The sequence below is a fragment of the Carassius auratus genome, chromosome 28, assembly GCF_003368295.1.
Source record: "Carassius auratus strain Wakin chromosome 28, ASM336829v1, whole genome shotgun sequence".
In the NCBI taxonomy this organism is placed as follows: Eukaryota; Metazoa; Chordata; class Actinopteri; order Cypriniformes; family Cyprinidae; genus Carassius; species Carassius auratus.
The window spans coordinates 5,745,659-5,766,418 of record NC_039270.1 but is presented as its reverse complement, the minus strand read 5'-3'; the positions used below and the strand labels follow the sequence as shown (position 1 = coordinate 5,766,418).

The 20,760-nt window shown below is 33.6% G+C and overlaps 1 protein-coding gene across 3 annotated transcripts in view; it reads right to left on the bottom strand.

The window, feature by feature from the left end:
• Positions 1 to 6,192: 6,192 nt before the first annotated feature.
• Positions 6,193 to 20,760, bottom strand: part of LOC113047421 (NACHT, LRR and PYD domains-containing protein 12-like) — a 47,569-nt gene continuing 33,001 nt past the window's right edge. For all 3 annotated transcript variants that reach the window (XM_026208764.1, XM_026208765.1, XM_026208767.1), the window contains 3 exons: positions 18,852 to 19,010; positions 7,209 to 7,255; positions 6,193 to 7,122 (listed from right to left, as the gene is read on the bottom strand). In XM_026208764.1, the coding sequence (XP_026064549.1) occupies positions 6,581 to 7,122; positions 7,209 to 7,255; positions 18,852 to 19,010 (748 nt within the window). In that variant the 3' untranslated portion in view covers positions 6,193 to 6,580. The remainder of the gene's footprint in view (positions 7,123 to 7,208; positions 7,256 to 18,851; positions 19,011 to 20,760) is intronic.

Sequence of the window (20,760 nt, the reverse complement as noted above, 5' to 3'; positions counted from 1 at the left end):
GAAGTGACGGCTGATGATGCTGCAGCGCCTGTAGAAGTGACGGCAGGTGGTGGCTGACGAAGCTACAATGCTACACTCTCAGAAATGAAGGAAAAAGGCTTCTTCCATCCTTTAAGGCCTGGAGGCCGTCCCAGAGCCACCCAAGCTCCTTGCCCTGCCAGCTCTACCTTTGATGCTGGCTCCGCCCAAATGTCTTGCCCTCCTGGTACCTCCCAAGCTCCTTGCTCTGCCATCTCCATCCTTGATGTCAGCTCTGTCCTCGCTCCCTGCCCAGTCCACCATGGCCATCAGCCAGGACTCCCAATCTGCTGGAGCCTCACTGGTCCGTTCCTCTTGTCCCACCCTGGCCATCCACCGGGGGTGTTCCTGTTTGGCTGGAGCTTCACTGATTTATCCCTCCGGCTCTGCCCTGGCCTCCTGAACTGCATGAGCCTTCCTGGTCTCTTCTAATGTATTTTTGGGCTGATCCACTGGCACTGGCTTGGATCCCCTCCCCTCTTTGTCTCTGTGTTTGGATTTTTCCAGTCTTGTGTTGTCTGTTTGTCTTGTTTTCATGTTCCTGTCTTGTTTTGGTGTGCCTCATTAGGGGTAGTGTCAGGTTGGGTAACTTCTGTCTAGTTTATATAGTAGCAGAAATAAATTGCTCAACTCATCTGCTGTCCAGCGAACACCCAGAGAGCATGTAGCAACGATCAAAATCGTAAAAGGACATTGATTTGCAAGGAAGAATCAGAAACTCATGTAATTTGTGCACAAGAGTTTTATTAACTAAACACAACTAACACAAACTAGTCTAATAAACAATTAATCCTTCGTCCCTCAGTTTAATTTTAATGGAAAAAAAAAAACAGCTCATGAATAAAAATGAAAAAAAAATCCCTTCGAAATCTAAAATATTAAATATAATTATTTTTAAATATTATTCAACATAAATATATTACATTGATTTTCCCGAATAATAATAATAATAATAAAAACAAATGTGAAGCAAACATGAAGGGGCTTAGAGTTTAATTAATTTTAGAGGAAAAAATAGCTAATAATAATTATATAAATATTACAGTATCATTAAATCCTCTCAAAATGTAATATAATAATAAAACAAATGTGAACAAAAAAATAAAGGGGCTTAGAGTTGAATTAATTTGAATGGAAGAAAATAGCTAATAATAATTATATAAATATTACAGTATCATTAAATCCTCTCCAAATGTAAAATAATTAAAAAATATTATTGAACTAAAATATATTACACTGATTTTGCTGATGTAAAAAAAATAATTACCAAATGTTTATTAAATTTGAATAAAAAACGAAGTGACTTTGTGATTTCAAAGTGAAATGATTTCATTACCAAATGTTTATTAGATAGATTTTCTTGATTAAAAAAAGTGAACCACAAAAAAAAAAAAAAAGCATAGAAACAAAACACATTTAGATTTTAACAAATTTGAAGCAAAAACTAAGTGACTCAATTTAATTAATTTTAGAGGAAAAAAATATTTCATGATTATAATTAATATTGCACAGTATCATAAAATCCTTTCCAAATGTAAAATAATAATAATAAATTATTATTGAACAGAAATATATTAAATTGATTTTCTTGATAATAATAATAATGATAATAATATTAATTATAAAACAAATGTGAACCAAAAATTAAGGGGCTTAGAGTTTAATTAATTTTAATGGAAAAAAAAATAGCTAATAATAATTGTATAAATATTGCACTGTATCATTAAATGTAATATAATAATAATAAAAAATATATATTATTGAACAAAAATATATTACATTGATTTTCCTGATGAGAAAAACAACAATTTAATTTCATTACCAAAAATGAAGTGTTTAATTCATTTTAATAAAAAAAAGCTCATTAAATTGTTTATAAATATTGTATTAGTATAATAAAATCCCCTCAAAAGTCACATTAATAATAAAAAAAAATTATTGAACCGAATTACATAGATTTTCCTGAAAACAAAACAAAATTAAATTAAAAACTTTCATTACCATATGTGAACCAAAAATAAAAAGACTCAATTTAATTATTTTAATGACAAAATAGCTCATTGAAAAAAAAGAAAAAAAAAAAAGAAATTATATATATAAAAAAAAAGAAGCAAAAAGAACACTTAGATTTCATGAACAAATGTGAAGCAAAAATGAAGGGGCTTAATTTTTAATTAACGAAGTGACTCAGAGCTGAATTTTATTGGAAAAATTAGCTCATGAAAAAAAAAAATATAAATACTGCACAGTATCATAAAATCCCTTCCAAATTTAAAATAATAATAAAAAATATTATTGAACAGAAATATAGAATAGATTTTTCTGATGGGACAAAAATAATAAAAAACACTTAGATTTCATTACCAAATGTTTATTACATAGATTTTCTTGATAATAAAAATAGGAACCACAACAAAAAACAAATAAATAAAAAAACAAGTAAACAAACAAACACACAATGAGATTTTATAAATAAATTTGAAGCAAAAATTAAGGGGCTTAGATTTAAATTAATTTTAATGGAAGAAAATAGCTAATAATAATTATATAAATATTACAGTATCATTAAATCCTCTCAAAATGTAATATAATAATAAAACAAATGTGAACAAAAAAATAAAGGGGCTTAGAGTTGAATTAATTTTAATGGAAGAAAATAGCTAATAATAATTATATAAATATTACAGTATCATTAAATCCTCTCCAAATGTAAAATAATTAAAAAATATTATTGAACTAAAATATATTACACTGATTTTGCTAATGTAAAAAAAATAATTACCAAATGTTTATTAAATTTGAATAAAAAACGAAGTGACTTTGTGATTTCAAAGTGAAATGATTTCATTACCAAATGTTTATTAGATAGATTTTCTTGATTAAAAAAAGTGAACCACAAAAAAAAAAAAAAGCATAGAAACAAAACACATTTAGATTTTAACAAATTTGAAGCAAAAACTAAGTGACTCAATTTAATTAATTTTAGAGGAAAAAAATATTTCATGATTATAATTAATATTGCACAGTATCATAAAATCCTTTCCAAATGTAAAATAATAATAATAAATTATTATTGAACAGAAATATATTAAATTGATTTTCTTGATAATAATAATAATGATAATAATATTAATTATAAAACAAATGTGAACCAAAAATTAAGGGGCTTAGAGTTTAATTAATTTTAATGGAAAAAAATAGCTAATAATAATTGTATAAATATTGCACTGTATCATTAAATGTAATATAATAATAATAAAAAATATATATTATTGAACAAAAATATATTACATTGATTTTCCTGATGAGAAAAACAACAATTTAATTTCATTACCAAAAATGAAGTGTTTAATTCATTTTAATAAAAAAAAGCTCATTAAATTGTTTATAAATATTGTATTAGTATAATAAAATCCCCTCAAAAGTCACATTAATAATAAAAAAAAATTATTGAACCGAATTACATAGATTTTCCTGAAAACAAAAACAAAACAAAAAATGAAATTAAAAACTTTCATTACCATATGTGAACCAAAAATAAAAAGACTCAATTTAATTATTTTAATGACAAAATAGCTCATTGAAAAACAATTTTTTATATATATATATATATAAAAAAAGAAGCAAAACGAACACTTAGATTTCATGAACAAATGTGAAGCAAAAATGAAGGGGCTTAATTTTTAATAAATTTTAATGAAATAAAATAGCTAATAATAATTGTATAAATATTACAAAGTATCATTAAATCCTCTCAAAAAATGTTATTATATATATAAAAAAATATTTTTGAACAAAATATAAATTACATTAATTTTGCTGATGGATTTTTTTTTTTAAATAAAAAACATTTACATTTAATTACCAAATGTTTATTAACAAATTTGAATAAAAAACGAAGTGACTCAGAGCTGAATTTTATTGGAAAAAATAGCTCATGAAAAAAAAATATATAAATACTGCACAGTATCAGAAAATCCCTTCCAAATTTAAAATAATAATAAAAAATATTATTGAACAGAAATATATTACATTGATTTTCCTAATAATAATAGAAAGAAAGAAAGAAAACACTTAGATTTCATGAAGGGGCTTAGAGTTTAAATAATTTTAATGAAATAAAATAGCTAATAATATTTGTATAAAATACTACATAGTATCATTAAATCCTCACACAATTGCAAATAATAATGAAAAAATATTATTGAACAGAAATATAGAATAGATTTTCCTGATGGGACAAAAATAATAAAAAACACTTAGATTTCATTACCAAATGTTTATTACATAGATTTTCTTGATAATAAAAATAGGAACCACAACAAACAACAAATAAATAAAAAAGCAAGTAAACAAACAAACACACAATGAGATTTTATAAATAAATTTGAAGCAAAAATTAAGGGGCTTAGATTTAAATTAATTTTAATGGAAGAAAATAGCTAATAATAATTATATAAATATTACAGTATCATTAAATCCTCTCAAAATGTAATATAATAATAAAACAAATGTGAACAAAAAAATAAAGGGGCTTAGAGTTGAATTAATTTTAATGGAAGAAAATAGCTAATAATAATTATATAAATATTACAGTATCATTAAATCCTCTCCAAATGTAAAATAATTAAAAAATATTATTGAACTAAAATATATTACACTGATTTTGCTAATGTAAAAAAAATAATTACCAAATGTTTATTAAATTTGAATAAAAAACGAAGTGACTTTGTGATTTCAAAGTGAAATGATTTCATTACCAAATGTTTATTAGATAGATTTTCTTGATTAAAAAAAGTGAACCACAAAAAAAAAAAAAGCATAGAAACAAAACACATTTAGATTTTAACAAATTTGAAGCAAAAACTAAGTGACTCAATTTAATTAATTTTAGAGGAAAAAAATATTTCATGATTATAATTAATATTGCACAGTATCATAAAATCCTTTCCAAATGTAAAATAATAATAATAAATTATTATTGAACAGAAATATATTAAATTGATTTTCTTGATAATAATAATAATGATAATAATATTAATTATAAAACAAATGTGAACCAAAAATTAAGGGGCTTAGAGTTTAATTAATTTTAATGGAAAAAAATAGCTAATAATAATTGTATAAATATTGCACTGTATCATTAAATGTAATATAATAATAATAAAAAATATATATTATTGAACAAAAATATATTACATTGATTTTCCTGATGAGAAAAACAACAATTTAATTTCATTACCAAAAATGAAGTGTTTAATTCATTTTAATAAAAAAAAGCTCATTAAATTGTTTATAAATATTGTATTAGTATAATAAAATCCCCTCAAAAGTCACATTAATAATAAAAAAAAATTATTGAACCGAATTACATAGATTTTCCTGAAAACAAAACAAAATGAAATTAAAAACTTTCATTACCATATGTGAACCAAAAATAAAAAGACTCAATTTAATTATTTTAATGACAAAATAGCTCATTGAAAAAAAAGAAAAAAAAAAAGAAATTATATATATAAAAAAAAAGAAGCAAAAAGAACACTTAGATTTCATGAACAAATGTGAAGCAAAAATGAAGGGGCTTAATTTTTAATTAACGAAGTGACTCAGAGCTGAATTTTATTGGAAAAATTAGCTCATGAAAAAAAAAAATATAAATACTGCACAGTATCATAAAATCCCTTCCAAATTTAAAATAATAATAAAAAATATTATTGAACAGAAATATAGAATAGATTTTTCTGATGGGACAAAAATAATAAAAAACACTTAGATTTCATTACCAAATGTTTATTACATAGATTTTCTTGATAATAAAAATAGGAACCACAACAAAAAACAAATAAATAAAAAAACAAGTAAACAAACAAACACACAATGAGATTTTATAAATAAATTTGAAGCAAAAATTAAGGGGCTTAGATTTAAATTAATTTTAATGGAAGAAAATAGCTATTATTTAAACAAATATTATTGAACACAAAAAGATTACATTGATTTTCCTGATAATAATAAAAAGCAGACAGACTTCATTATCAAATGTTTATTACTTTGATTTTCCTGATAATAAAAAAGAAAGAAAACAAATAGATTTCATTATCAAATGGGACACAGAAATGAAAAGACTGTTTGATTAATTTTAATAGAAAAAAAAGCTCATGATTTTTTTTTTTTAATATTGCATAGTATCAAAATCTCCTTCGAAATGTAAAATAATAACGAAAAACATTATTGAGCAGAAATATATTACATTGATTTTCCTGAAATGAAGAGGGTTCAGACGATTAAATGTTTCAAAAGAATTTATCTGAAGTTCAGTCACATAAACACTTTTTATTTCTTTCACTGCTTTTGAATGTTTCAAACATATGATGATGATGATGATGAAGTATTTTTATTCTGAATTCTATTCGACTAAAATTAAATGAACTCCTGAAAATACGGCCTGAGAAATATGACACAAAAATATTTTCATAATTAAGTAAATATGACATTATTTTACACATATTTATCAATGCGTGTGTGTGAGAGAAAGCGTGTGTGTGTGAGTGTGTGTGTGTGTTTAATGTTTAATGTGACACAGAGACACTGAAGAGTTTGTATCAAGGTAAAATCCAGCGTGTAGAGGTTGAGTGAATGTGTGTGTGAATGTGTGTAAGTGTGTGAGTGTGTGTGTGTCAGAGACGCTGTAGAAGGACAGAGAGCCGCTCGACTCGTCCAGAAACACTGCGACTCTCTTACAGGAGTCTGGAGAAACAGAGATACGAGTGGAGTTATTATTGTGACGAGCAGTGAATCCTTGATCAGAGCAGAACAGTCTCCAGGAGATATCATTACGTCCAAACAAACAGTCATCACTCCCTCCTTTCCTCTGGATTTCTTTATAACACACTGATATATTAACATCTCCTCCGCTCCATTCAGTCTCCCAGTAACAGCGTCCAGTCAGACTCTCTGAACACAGAACCTGCTCCCAATAATCAAATCTGTCGGGATGATCAGGACACGACTGATCCTCAGAGACACACGTCACCTTTCTGTTCTCCTCAGACAGAACGAGTCGAGTGTTTGCTGTGTTTGGATCCAGTGTGAGATCACAGGCGTCTGAACACAACACACACACACACACACACACACACATTTACAACTCAACTACAAACAACAAAACTGTGTTTCTGTGTGTGACTTACATTTGTGGCGTCCTGATGGGATCATGATCTCTCCTCCATGATCCACACTAGAAAACACACACACACACACACACACACACGCACACACGCACACGCACACACACACACACACACACACGCACACACGCACACGCACACACGCACACACGCACACACGCACACACGCACACACGCACACGCACACACACACACACACACACACGCACACACGCACACACGCACACGCACACACGCACACACGCACACACGCACACGCACACACGCACACACGCACACACGTAAAAACAAGCTCAGATCTGTGGACACAAATGAACTTGTGATTCATAAAACATTTGTACATGCTGCTAATCGTTCACATCTCTAAAAACACTCACAAGTTTACGACAGAGAAACATAACTGTAATGTGAACACAAGAAGGGTCAGATGTGTTCTGTGAGGTCCTCTTCATTTCTTCATAGTTAACGGTGCATCCATTGTGTTGTTAATTTCCTTCTGCCTCTCAAAACGTCCAGAATAATCTGATTGTGTTAACTCCCTTCCTCTCTTTCCCTCCTCAGTTAGATTATCTGAGCTATGAATTTCAATAAATGCCTTTGCTATCACTTCTGCTTTTTCTTCATCAGATAGTGCTACCTTTTCCCCCAAATTCAAAACAGGATATTTCCATTCTCTTCTGATTCCTCTCATGCTGTTAGTCATGCCCCATACCTCATCCACAGGGGTTGATCTACCTATGTTCTCACAAAACTTCTGGCAGCTTTGTCTTTTTGCATTTCGTATAATTTGCTTGTATTTGCTTATATTTAATAAAGTTTGGAAAATGATGCGTTCTTCTTAATATTCTTAAGGCTTTATTTCTTTCTTTTATTACTACACTACATTCATCTGAACCTCCTTCCTCTTCACTTGTCCTTTACTTCTAGGAATTGACTTATTAGCAGCTTCAATCAATACTGATTTCAATTTTTGATCTACCTCCTCAATATCTTCACTTAAATCTATTTTGTCGAATTCCTTCTCACAAATGAAACTAAACATTTCCCAATTAGCACGGGTAAATATCCACTTCCCTTTATTCTGCCAGCCCTCTCCCTTTGCCCTTCATTTCTACAAACAATCAGTAAATTTCCATCTCTTAAAACCTTCGCCATATGCATAGTGCGAACTACGGGGGAGCTAGGGGGAGCTCGGCTCCCCTTAATAAGACATGGGCTCCCCTGAAAACGAGAAATCTGAAATTTTGGGGGGTCTCAAAAAATACTGACAATGTGAATATTTTTAAGTGCAATTTCAGTTTTGTAATGTGATTATGATGGCAAAAATATTATTCATTCATGCATGACGGCGATTAAAACCTAATTAACTTCAATAAAGATTAAAGACGTCACAGCATCAAGGTGTGGGGGTGCTACGCTGCAAATTCCACATGTTAGTATGTCATAGGTTCATAGAAAAAAATAAACGTTGGAGGCCATTTATCGTGCGCAAAGTCCTTCCATTATGCAGTAATAGCATCATAGCTAGGGCAAAAAGAAAACAAGGTTCAATTAATTTTGGTATTATTAAGAAATTGTGTAGTGATAACGCACGACTGATTCACCTGCTGCAAGCACTGGTAAACCTCAAGCCAAGCCCACTGTGAAAACGCATGAAGCTGAAGAAAAGTAATCTCTGGGATCCTAACCCCTCTTGCTCCGAGTCCGCTCTCGCGTTAAACTGGAACAGCCAGCAGTGGAGAGACTGGAAGAGCCAATATACATGGCTGTGTGTTAAGGATGAAGCTTGGGGTGCATCACTTTGTAACGCGTTGTGTCAGGAGGGGGAAAAAATATGGATAGCTCACAAAGTTATTAGGCCAGACAAAACTCACGGAGGCGATTGACATTTAACAACGACTCGTTTTATTTCTCCAATCGAACTCGGGCAATTGTCTGTTCCACCGTCCACAGCGTAACCAAAACAAAACAAACAAGATTAAAACAAAATGATTTCCAAACAGAGATTACCCGCATACATGGGGGATTCGAGTCGCGCGTGTATACATTATCATACAGAGTGCATACCGTTTTACAGGGAGCGCGCAGCTCTTAAAGGGGCCACATTTTTTTCCACTCGTTACAACTTGTAAGGACGCAAAAAACCTTCTTCTGTCTGAAAAGGTACCTGGCACGCACTTGTCTGAGGAGTGGATTAATGATTAATGCTCAGAACCAGTCGCGAAAAATTATATATAAATACAGGGACAGCATTGCACACAAGATGGCCATTGAAGTGGCATTGACTAAGCAAAAGGCGATTCTGGCAAATAAAGTAATTGAGGTGAATTCTAAATTAACGGAGGAGAGCGCAACATCATTCAAGGCTGTCTTCCTGACCTATCAATTTGTGTCGATAAAGTATAATAGTGCATATTGTAGCTGTTATTTATCTTTGTAAGTCATTATATGTCCTTTTTTGAGGCACTCGTGTCGATAATGTATAATAGTGCATACACTTGTAGCTGTTGTAAGTCCTTATTTGAGGCATGCGCATGTGCACGACCTCTACCCCCCCCCCCCCCCCCCCCCCCCCCCAAAAAAAAAGAAGTGGGCTCCCCCAAAGGACACGGTATAGTTCGAACACTGGCCATATGGATGTCCCCAATCTGGTTTCGCAAAATCGTTGTCAATTTTACTGGACTCACTGATGATATTCCTTTCTCCTCGCCGAGCCTCAATATCATTTTAAATTTCAAACCTCTCTTCCACTCTTCTTTCAAAACTCCGACAACGCCTGGTTTTCTTTGCTCTTATCCCTTCAAAATTATTTTCTCTTTTCTCTCTCATTCGTCCGCTTCCTTGACTAGTTTCCATACTATCCTCACTGTCCACTATATCAGAATCCATTCACAACACAGCTGTGCTTACCCGCCACCGCTTACTTCTTTTCATTTGTCTTTCCCATTAAAATTATTTTTCCACTTTTCCGACCACCAGTTGGTAAACATGCTTCTCTTCCAAGATCATCGGTTGAATTTCCACGTTTGTTTAACTTAGAAGTTATATAACGTTTTGCTGAATCCAGCGACCCCATTCACACAACATAAAATGCAATACATTACTTTAAAACATAAAATACACAGGTTTCATATAGTCCTATAAGGTTATTAATAATGTCATGTAGGGTGAAACATGAAAATAAAAATAAAACTAGACTCTAACTGAACGTACAGTTGTGCATTTACTCATGTTAAAAGGTTTGATGGTGAAACAAGGTCACAAAATCAACACCTAATTCAACGTTAGTCCAAGGTCTACAGAACGACATTAATTCACCCGTGATGAAGGTAAGACGTTTAAATGGCATCTGTTCCTGGCAGCTCTCCTGACCGCATTACAGTTCTGCCTCAGCTCGCATCGTAAAACTGTGATAACGGAAATTACAGGACTAATAAAAACAACATCACAGACGATTTTCCCACATGACATTTCTCACTAGCGAGGTAATAACCGCTTTGTTTAGAGATGCTGCATTCACACAAACGCTCTCTATCTCTCTCTCTCTGTGTCTCTTCTTCTTCTTCAGCAGTTGGCATCCAAAGTGTTGCATTACTGCCTCTGTGTGTCTCTGTCTCTGTCTTTCTCTTTCTAATAACTTCGTTAATAACTCCGTTACCAGCTTTAATACAACGTTTTGGAACCAGCATATATATATATATATATATATATATATATATATATATATATATATATATACATACATACACAGAGGTGGGTAGAGTACCCAAAAACTTTACTCAAGTAAAAGTAATTCTAGAAATATTTACTCAAGTAAAAGTAAAAGTACTAGTCTTGAATAGTTAGCAGAGTAAGAGTAAAAGAGTATCGGATAGAAAATCTACTCAAGTAGTTAGTTACTAGTTACTTTGGGTCATATATACTGAGCCTATTTTTATTTAGATATATAGATCATGTATGTAATGTATGTGTGTGTGTGTGTATAAATGTATATATTTCATCAGCCTTTACTCCAATTTATGTAATTTATTATAAAACCTGTCTGTTTACTAAAGTATGACTCATCTGAACACCTCTGATTGGCCAATGCTTTAATGAGCTCAACCGAACCGTGTGTGATTGGTTATAATGCGCAGCGCTGTAAAAACGCCTATATCTCTGGCTCAGCGCCAGCAAGCGATCACTGATCTGAATTTAGCAGCTGATGATATGACTTGCTGAACGTACTCGCAACGGTGTGATTGTATTAAAATTAATAAAATCTTAATCGCCTATTTTTTGTCTTTTGGAAGCTGCATTCAACTTGACTCCCCTCTGTTATAAGCCACACACGTACAACAAACTAATGTCACAGTGGTATCGTGTACTGTAATCGAATGTAGCCCAAGTTATTACCTGTTAAACAGTAGACAGCACACGCGATGTTCATCTAATAAGGATCTCCATCGCAAGGAAATAATAGCCTTTGCAGATTTGCTTTCAATTCAGTGCAGTTCCATAGTCCCGTTTTCAACGCTGCTAATATTCTTAAACGTTACAACTCTGAGTGAACCGCTTCAGACGCTCAGCGTGTGCGGCAGGGAACTGAACTACTCATTCAAACTGATTCATGAACCAATTCACTCGTTTGCCAATTGGTTTGATCAAGGCATTGAACAGAGTTGACTCAAAAGAATGAATCATTCACGAATGGGCATCGCTCATTGCCCAGAGAAAAGTAGACGGTGCGTTTGGAATAAACTGAAGCATTTATTGCATTAAGATAAAGTAACGAGAGGGGCGTTGCTCACATTAACGAAGTAAAAGTACAGATTTTTCCCAAAAAATTTACTCAAGTAAGAGTATAAAGTACCCATCTTTAAATATACTCCGAAAAGTATTAGTTACCCCGAAAAATTACTCAAGTAAATGTAACTCGTTACTACCCACCTCTGTGTGTGTGTGTGTGTGTGTGTGTGTGTGTGTGTGTATATATATATATATATATATATATATATATATATATATATATATATATATTAAACCTGTCACTATGTCCTGACAGTAGAATATGAGAAAGATAATCTGTGAAAAAATCCTCCCAGTGGTCCTATTGCCATTTGCAGAAAGTCATACGCTCCCGGTAAAAAAACAACCAATCAGAGCTGCGGTCCGTAACTTTGTTTGTGTTCAAAATGTAGAAAAATGAACATAATAAGCGAGTAAACCATGAATCCATTTTCCAAACCGTGTTTTTGGCTTGTCCTGAATCACTAGGATGCACCTATAATAAGTGTTTATATTCGGACTATTTTAGATTGCTTCGGGGTACCGCGGCGGAGTAACCCAGTACCTTTGTGATTCTTCATAGAAATAAACAGAGAGAAGTAGTTCCGGCTACGATGTTCTTCCGCAAGACGCAAGCAGTTCTGTTTATTAACCGCTAGAGTGAAAGTGAAAGTGAAAGTGAAAGTGAAGTGACATTCAGCCAAGTATGGTGACCCATACTCAGAATTTGTGCTCTGCATTTAACCCATCCGAAATGCACACACACAGAGCAGTGAACACACACACACTGTGAGCACACACCCGGAGCAGTGGGCAGCCATTTATGCTGCGGCGCCCGGGGAGCAGTTGGGGGTTCGATGCCTTGCTCAAGGGCACCTCAGTCGAGGTATTGAAGGTGGAGAGAGAACTGTACATGCACTCCCCCCACCCACAATTCCATCCGGCCCGAGACTAGAACCCACAACCCTTCGATTGGGAGTCCGACTCTCTAACCATTAGGCCACGACTTCCCTAAAAATGGTAAATGGACTGCATTTATATAGCGCTTTCAACAGACCACATGGCCATCCAAAGCGCTTTACAACTTGCCTCACATTCACCCATTCACACACTCATTCACACACCGACAGCGGTGTCTGCCATTCAAGGCGCCATCCAGCTCGTCGGGAGCAAGTGGGGTTAGGTGTCTTGCTCAAGGACACCTCGACACTTGGTCAGGTGGAGCTGGGGATCGAACCACCAACCTTCTGGTTTGTAGACAACCTACATGAACCACTGAGCCACTGCCGCCTGAGCATCAAAAGTTCCCTACTGCAGCTTTAAGTGCAATTTTATAGTTATATCAGTCAGCATGCCTATATCTATGTAGTGTTTTTATGTGGTGTATCATTGTTAATTATAGTACTACCATTAAAAGCAATGACATGTGAATGTCTGTTGACTGAATGAAAATTAAATCAGCTTGAGGGCTCAACCACTATTCGAAAAAAGTCTAAAACTCCTTCCATAAGCACAAACATTCTTGTTGCTTGTAAACGCTATCCTCTGTTGTCAACAGCTCACATTGGCGATAAAAAATATATTATTTCAAAATATATTACAGTTTTTCTGAATTGCTAAAACACATTTCTTAAAACCATCACTTATTTTCTCTAACCTTTTCTCAAACCTCTGACTCTTCCATCAAAAGAAAGCAGTCAGTGCAAAACCATTTCACTTGGACTCAAAATCAACCGGTGCTCTCAGATCACACACACAAGCCAATACAATAAACACTACAGAGCATTCATTAGACACCGTAGAGAAAAATGGAGAACACAGCATCCAGAAAAGAAGTATATTGTATTGACTAAACAACTTTGCAACTGTGTAAAAAAGTATAGTAATTGCATCCGAGTAAGGTGAATATATTGTTTAGGCCTACTGCAGGGTTTTTCAAATCTTTCCTTGGAGGGCCAATGCAGTGCAGAATTTGGCTCCAACCCTGATCAAACATGCTAATCAATGTTTTTGGGGATCATTAAAAAAATCACAGGCAGGTGACTTTGATCAGGGTTGGAGCCAAACTCTGCACCCCAATGGCCCTCCAGGTAAATATTTGAATAACCCTGGCCTACTGTATGTACTGCAAGAATAGTATTGTGCTGAATATTGAATAGTGCTGAATGTTGGTATATATTCAACACTTGGATACTGCAAAAATACTGCAGTTCAACTCCAAAGGCCAAAAAGGTCAACTCAAACTCTAAATGAATAGCATGTTACAGTACACTCAAATACTGTAAGTATAAAATCAGGGTGAATAAGAGATTCATTCTGTCTCAGCATCATGTCTCTGTGCTCGAGTCTGGCATGAGGACTTTGTCCACTTCACATTATATTGTCTTTTATGCTAGACAGAGAAAAAAACCCTCTGGTCTGACAGATCCAGCCTTGATTACACTCTCTAAACCTTATTGTTTCTCTCCTCATCCTCCACTTCTTAGTCTCTTCATTTTCGTTGACTAAAACAAGATGAAACTAAATGTTATAACGTTTTTTTCCCATCTCGTTTAGTCATGTTATTATTATTCAGCAGTATTTCTGTTTCCAATGTATCATTGTGCCGATGCAACCAACGTCACTTCCTTAAGCCCCAATCGTGTAGTGAAGGGAAGTTTGGTTCTTTTCCGAGAACCGGTTCTTTCGGACAGTTTGATTCATCTGGCTCTGCTGCTCGGTGTTCATCTTCAGTTCTCTCTTCACAGCAGTTCAGTCAATGTACTGTTTTAGTAAATTAATTGATCCGGCAAAGTAATTTGTGGATTAATGCTAATAGATGCGAACCATTACAAACGATTCAGCTCGATTTGGTGAACTGGTTCACTGGTTAAATCGAACGATTTGTTCACGAACTGGACATCACTACAATCGCGGGATTATATAGAATACGACAACAAAAAATGGACGAGGCTTTTATACTTGTCACGTTCACCGTTGTACTATTCTTTGAAACGACAGGGGAGAGACAAGGAGTAACTGTCCTTAAAAACTGTCAAGAATCACCAGTGAGAAGTCATTTTCCACTATGACCAGTATAAGTCTTGTGATGGATGAGTTGATGAATTAATAATAATTAATTAAAACATGAAACATATCTTAAACTACTGGATGTATTTCACATAAAACACTAGACAACTTTAAGCACAAGTGTTTAATTAATATCTAAATAAATTCTAATTCTATTTTATACAATACAAATAAAACATACTTCAAATAATAAGCCCTGGACAAAAATTTATGTATTCTTGAGTCTATAAGATAACAATAATAAATAAATAAAAACTAAAATGACAGCTTCACACAAAGACTAGACTAAAACTAAAATTAAAACAGGCCGCCAAAAACAACACTAGTTTTTTCAAGCACCAGTCAATTTTAAGATTCTGGGCTTTTTGGTTTTTCATAAAGGGCTTTTTCAAACTAGTGGAAGGAAAACATCCAAAAGACACCGTTAAGTGTTTATTTTTTAGCACTTTATCTGTTTGTGTCAATAGATTTCAATTACAATACATTTTTTAAAGGACGTTTTCTCAAAATGAGTTTTTTCTCCAACACTAAGCCATAAATCTCAATTCAGTAGCACTAACACACACCAAACTTTATATTTTTTTATTCCTCTCTATATTCTGAAGGGTTTTACAGAGGGATTTGTTCATATATATTTTCTTTTATTATGAAAATACATTGTTTTCTGGCTGTTCAAAGTTTTTTCTTAATTATGAGTGACAAAAATAGATACACAGAATTCCATTTGACATTTGATTCCATTCCAATGTAAAAAAAATAAAATAAAAATAAACAAATTTTGAAACTGACTTCATCTAGTGTTAAGATGTTTGTACTAGACATTTATGCAAATTAGCGCATATTTCATTAAATAATTCCTCATTTGCATATTTAAACATAACATTTTTGAAACCTTGTAAAACAAAAAATGTTTACAATTATCAATGTAATCAGTCAACTGGGTAAGTAAGGTGATAACTATTAGTTATTTCTTTTTACCCTATTCACCTGCAGTGTTTCGCCTTAAGCTAGTGAGAAACTTTTTGAGAAACTCTAAATCGCTGTACACACACACCGCCTTACTAAGACATATGCTTATTAAATAGACAATTGAACCTTACAATGACTTCCCAATGAACAAAGCATCTACAATGATACAGTTGGTGTAGGAATTTATTGACCATCAGATGGCGGGTAGAGCACTGTGTCAAAAGCTTCAAAGCATCAACGCAGTTTATTGTAAAAGCTTCACTGCTTCAAAAGCCTCATTCGGCACATCCCTACCCAAAACCCTCTGTAAAAACCATGAGACCCATTACTGTCACACGTGCCTACTGTGCTGAAGCAAGGAGACTCCAATAATTACCAAACTTTAATGGCCAGGACACCAGAAAAGCAAACGTAGCACTGGGGTGAGACCAACAATTCCAGATAAGGGAGAATGAAGGCACACATGGCTTAAATATTAAGGGAGCTAATGGGACACACCTGGAATCAATATAACTAAATGGGGAATATCAAGACAGGAAAACACACAGAAACGGTACAGAGTCAGACAATTACCTTCCCCTTTAGGTTAACAGGGTGTATTATTGAAATCATACACAGTATCTGTTCACTGAAACAGAAACCTTTTAAAACTCCTGCAAGTGGGAAGACTTTTATAAAGTCTGTTGTTGTCGTGTAGCCGGTGAAACTGCAGATGTGCTGGTAACAACCACCAATAACCTTTTTCTGCTTCTGATTTGCCAGCATGGCTTTACGGCTGTGGTTATACCGCTACCTGTTATTTTGGCATGCTCTTGACAGTGCTTAAGTTTTTTATTAATTTTTTTATTTATTTATTTTTATCAATGAAGGAGGGGAAAACCTTGAAAACTTTCTATAAAAATACACATGTATGTGTGGACTATGTTATGGAACAAGCTGCAGAGTAACGAAACACTTCACTCTTTAAAAAATGTCTTATGATCTAATCTAATGAAAACATGTACTTATTTAAATTATTTGTTATTGTTAATTATCTGTCACTACATGAGTGCATGGTAAATTTTTGGCCCAATCCCAATTCTATTTTATACCCCTTCCCCTACGCCTTCCCCTTGTCCCTTGAAACAGAGTGTCAAGGGGTTGGGCTGAAAATATTCCCCTAAGAATTGGGACACCACTACTATGCTGTCACACGTAGTCATACGTTGTCTAGCTCCTACAATACACACATATACTGGGGTGCCGTTGTACATTTAGCCTTTAATTAATGTGCTGCTTACTGACACACACACACGCACACACACATATCGGAAATCGCACCGCTCACACATCCAGGAGAAAAACTTGTCAACGCTGCCTCACGACTTTTATTAAATCATTATATTTTCCAGCGACGAGAGGATAAAAATTGCTGTTTTTAAGTAAACTCACTCTTAAAAGAAAAATGCACAGATACACATACATGCAACTTCCATCCCCCCCCCCTCTCTGTCTCTCAATATTTGAGAAAAGGGTTAAGTGATTTCCTATTAATGGGAGGACTAGCCCTAAATGTCTACGGTGGTTATCGCCCTGACCAGACAAGAAAATATGTCTTACTATCGTGCAGTCTATAATGATATGACGTTAGCAAATATTAGCAATTTTTTGCAAACATCTCTTTGAGTAACATGACTGTTAATATGAACTCACAGTTGAATGTAACAAAACAAATGATTACTGTTCATTAAAATCTTTATTAATGCCCAAAATGCTTACATTTCGTCCCCTTGGAATTATAAGGTTCTATCTGACATTTTTGTCAAAATTGAGTTATTCACATATTCTTATTCTGTGACAATTTATTTACATTATGTGATGTTTTATTTCAAGTTTTGTACATTTTGGGATTTCTTATTGAAAAAAACAAAAAGGTTCTATCTACAGAAGTCTATGGAACACAAAAACTTTGAAGCTCAATATCTCAAAACTACTCAGAACGCAGATAGAACCTTATAATTCCAAGGGTACGATTTATGTGTATTTTTGTTCACTCAGGCAGCCATGTTGCCGAGATAATTCATACCCTTTCGTCTGAAGTGTGGTCCCGAAAAATCTTTGTTTGAAAGGCTATCTGGCCCTTCATCTTACCCTGCAACCAAAAGAGAATCGAGACACCACTACCCCTTCACGTGAATGCACAAAACAAAGGGGTAGAGGAAAGGGGAAGGGCTAAGGGGAAGAATTGGGATTGGGCCTTAATCTTATGTGTTTGTATTTTTTTTTATGTGATTTTTGTGCTGCCATTTTTGTCAGGATTCCCTGGAAGAAGAGATTTTAAATATCCAATAAATTGGATTACCATGCTAAAATAAAGGACAAATAAATAAAAATAAAATAAATAAAGAAAATAAAAAAATAAAGAGACAATGATGTTTTTGATAACTTTTTCACTGGCAACTGTATTACTATTCCATTTAAGACTAAGAAGTATGTAAACGCATTGACCACTGACCATCAGATAATTGTTTATTTATTTTGTATCATATCTGTTTGGCATAAACATATCTCAAATTAATTTGCTCTTATTAAAGACCTACGACTGTGAACAAATGTATAGACATATGTTTAAATGACATTTACTCAAGTGATGAAAACTCCAGGCAAATCAGTAGCCTACTAAATAATTGTAATTTTTCATGGAGCAAGTGGAATTAAATAATTCTCTAAGACTGAAGAATACAATCGTATTATTATTATTATTGTTGTTGTTATTTATAATGATAAATCATAATAAACACTATAATTAAAAACCTTTGTCACATACAGAGCTGAAAGAATGATTTTTTCTGCTCAACTTACTTGAGTTTGTCCAGATGTTTGAGCTTTTTGAGCAGCTCCACTCCTGATTCTCCTGGGTGATTGTAGCTCAGGTCCAGCTCTCTCAGGTGTGATGGGTTTAAACTCAGAGCTGATGCCAGAGCAGCACAACCTTCTTCTGTCACCAAACACTGAGATAATCTACAACAGAATGGGTTCATGTTAGTGTGCTCCGTTTTTAGAAACGTAATGTATAGCTATAGCTGTGATTGTGAATATGATTACAACAGTACATTTTCCCCCCTTTGCATCAAAGGTTACAACTTACAATGTGCTTTGAAGCAATGAGCATTTTAGCCAATCACAGACATGGCTAATAAATGCAATGGCCAATCAGAGGCTTTAAAACTGATCACAGTGTCAAAAGTGTGCTTCGTGTGATAAGCCCTTGTAATATTTCATCAAAATATCAATTCCTTTGCTGCAGAGCAGGGGCACACTTAACATTTAAGTGAGGTAAGCATCTGATACTGGAGAAACATATTTGCAGCATTGAGAAATGTAGCAGACATATCTGTTGATTTCTAGATTGCAATAAGAAGAACTGCAGAAGTGTTTAAGTTAGAATCCAAAATGCAGAGTTTTTCTCAAGTGCTGAGCTCCGCAAGCTCAGGAATCCTCTCATTATAAAGTGTAGATATGATGCAGTTAAGAGATCCATTGTGCAGTGTAGAGAGCTTATTAACGGAACAAAGTGAGATCGCAATGAACTGAAGGTCATGATAGCTCTTAGTGATTATATGAGAGAGTGCTCTTTATGCACATTCTAGGCTGTATAATACAGTACTTCAAATTACTCAGAACAGAGATATTCAACACAGTAAAGAAAGTATTGTGTTTCAAGTCAGTTAATGAGTGAGCAGGATGATTTTTACATCATTTTGAAGTAAATATTCCTTCAAAAATTACTCAAAAGTCTTATTCAGAACTATTCAGTATGGGTTTTATGGCTTGATTTCAGCTGCTTTTCAGCTACGCAAAGCCAACCTTTCTTTAGTTTTTCCTACCAAATCATTTCAGTTCGTTACAGAAGGCCTTTGTTCAGCCCCTAGGGCCATGTGAGACACTTTTTTTTAACGGATGGATGCTTTTTATTTAACTTCTTTTGGACTTATGCACTAAAACACCTGCTTGAGTGTCATGAAAAAGCTTGAAAGATCAAATACAATTTTTAATATAACTCCCAACAGGACACGTCTGAAAAAAGAAAGTCATATACACCTAGGATGACTTGATCGGGAGTAATTTATGGGCTAATTTTTATTTTTGGGTGAACTTACCCTTTAACACTATATCCGCCAGAAGTTGCTGTATCCCTAAAACCGCCAGCGGGTAAATTTTACCCAAACACATTACAACTGTATTTCTATGACTAAAGAACATATTATTTCACTGTATTATCCCACCGTCTTCACAAAGAAGTGTCTAAAGTTATGAAATTACTATTTCTAGTCTATAGTAAAAACTATTGTTTTATCCTGTTGTTTTATGTTCAAGACTTTTAAATGCAGGCTACACTAATCACTAAACGTAGTCTAAGTCTGTAGCCTACGCAAAAACAACAAAAACAACAACAAAATAATAACCTTGCACTGACAATGGAAAATAGAAGTTAGTAGCCTAAATATTTGGGTGTTGTAATATTATTATGCAATGTCATTAAAATAGCCCATAGACAATAATGACCAATAATAATTCACCACACTGCATAGGATGATGCAATGACAAATTCAAGCGCACAGCTTCACTTTAAAGGGGGGGGGGGGGATGCTACTTCATGCATACTGAGTTTTTTACACTGTTAAAGAGTTGGATTTCCATGCTAAACATGGACAAAGTTTCAAAAATTAAGTTGTACGTTTCCGGTTTTTCACAAGTTTCGGAAAGTTTT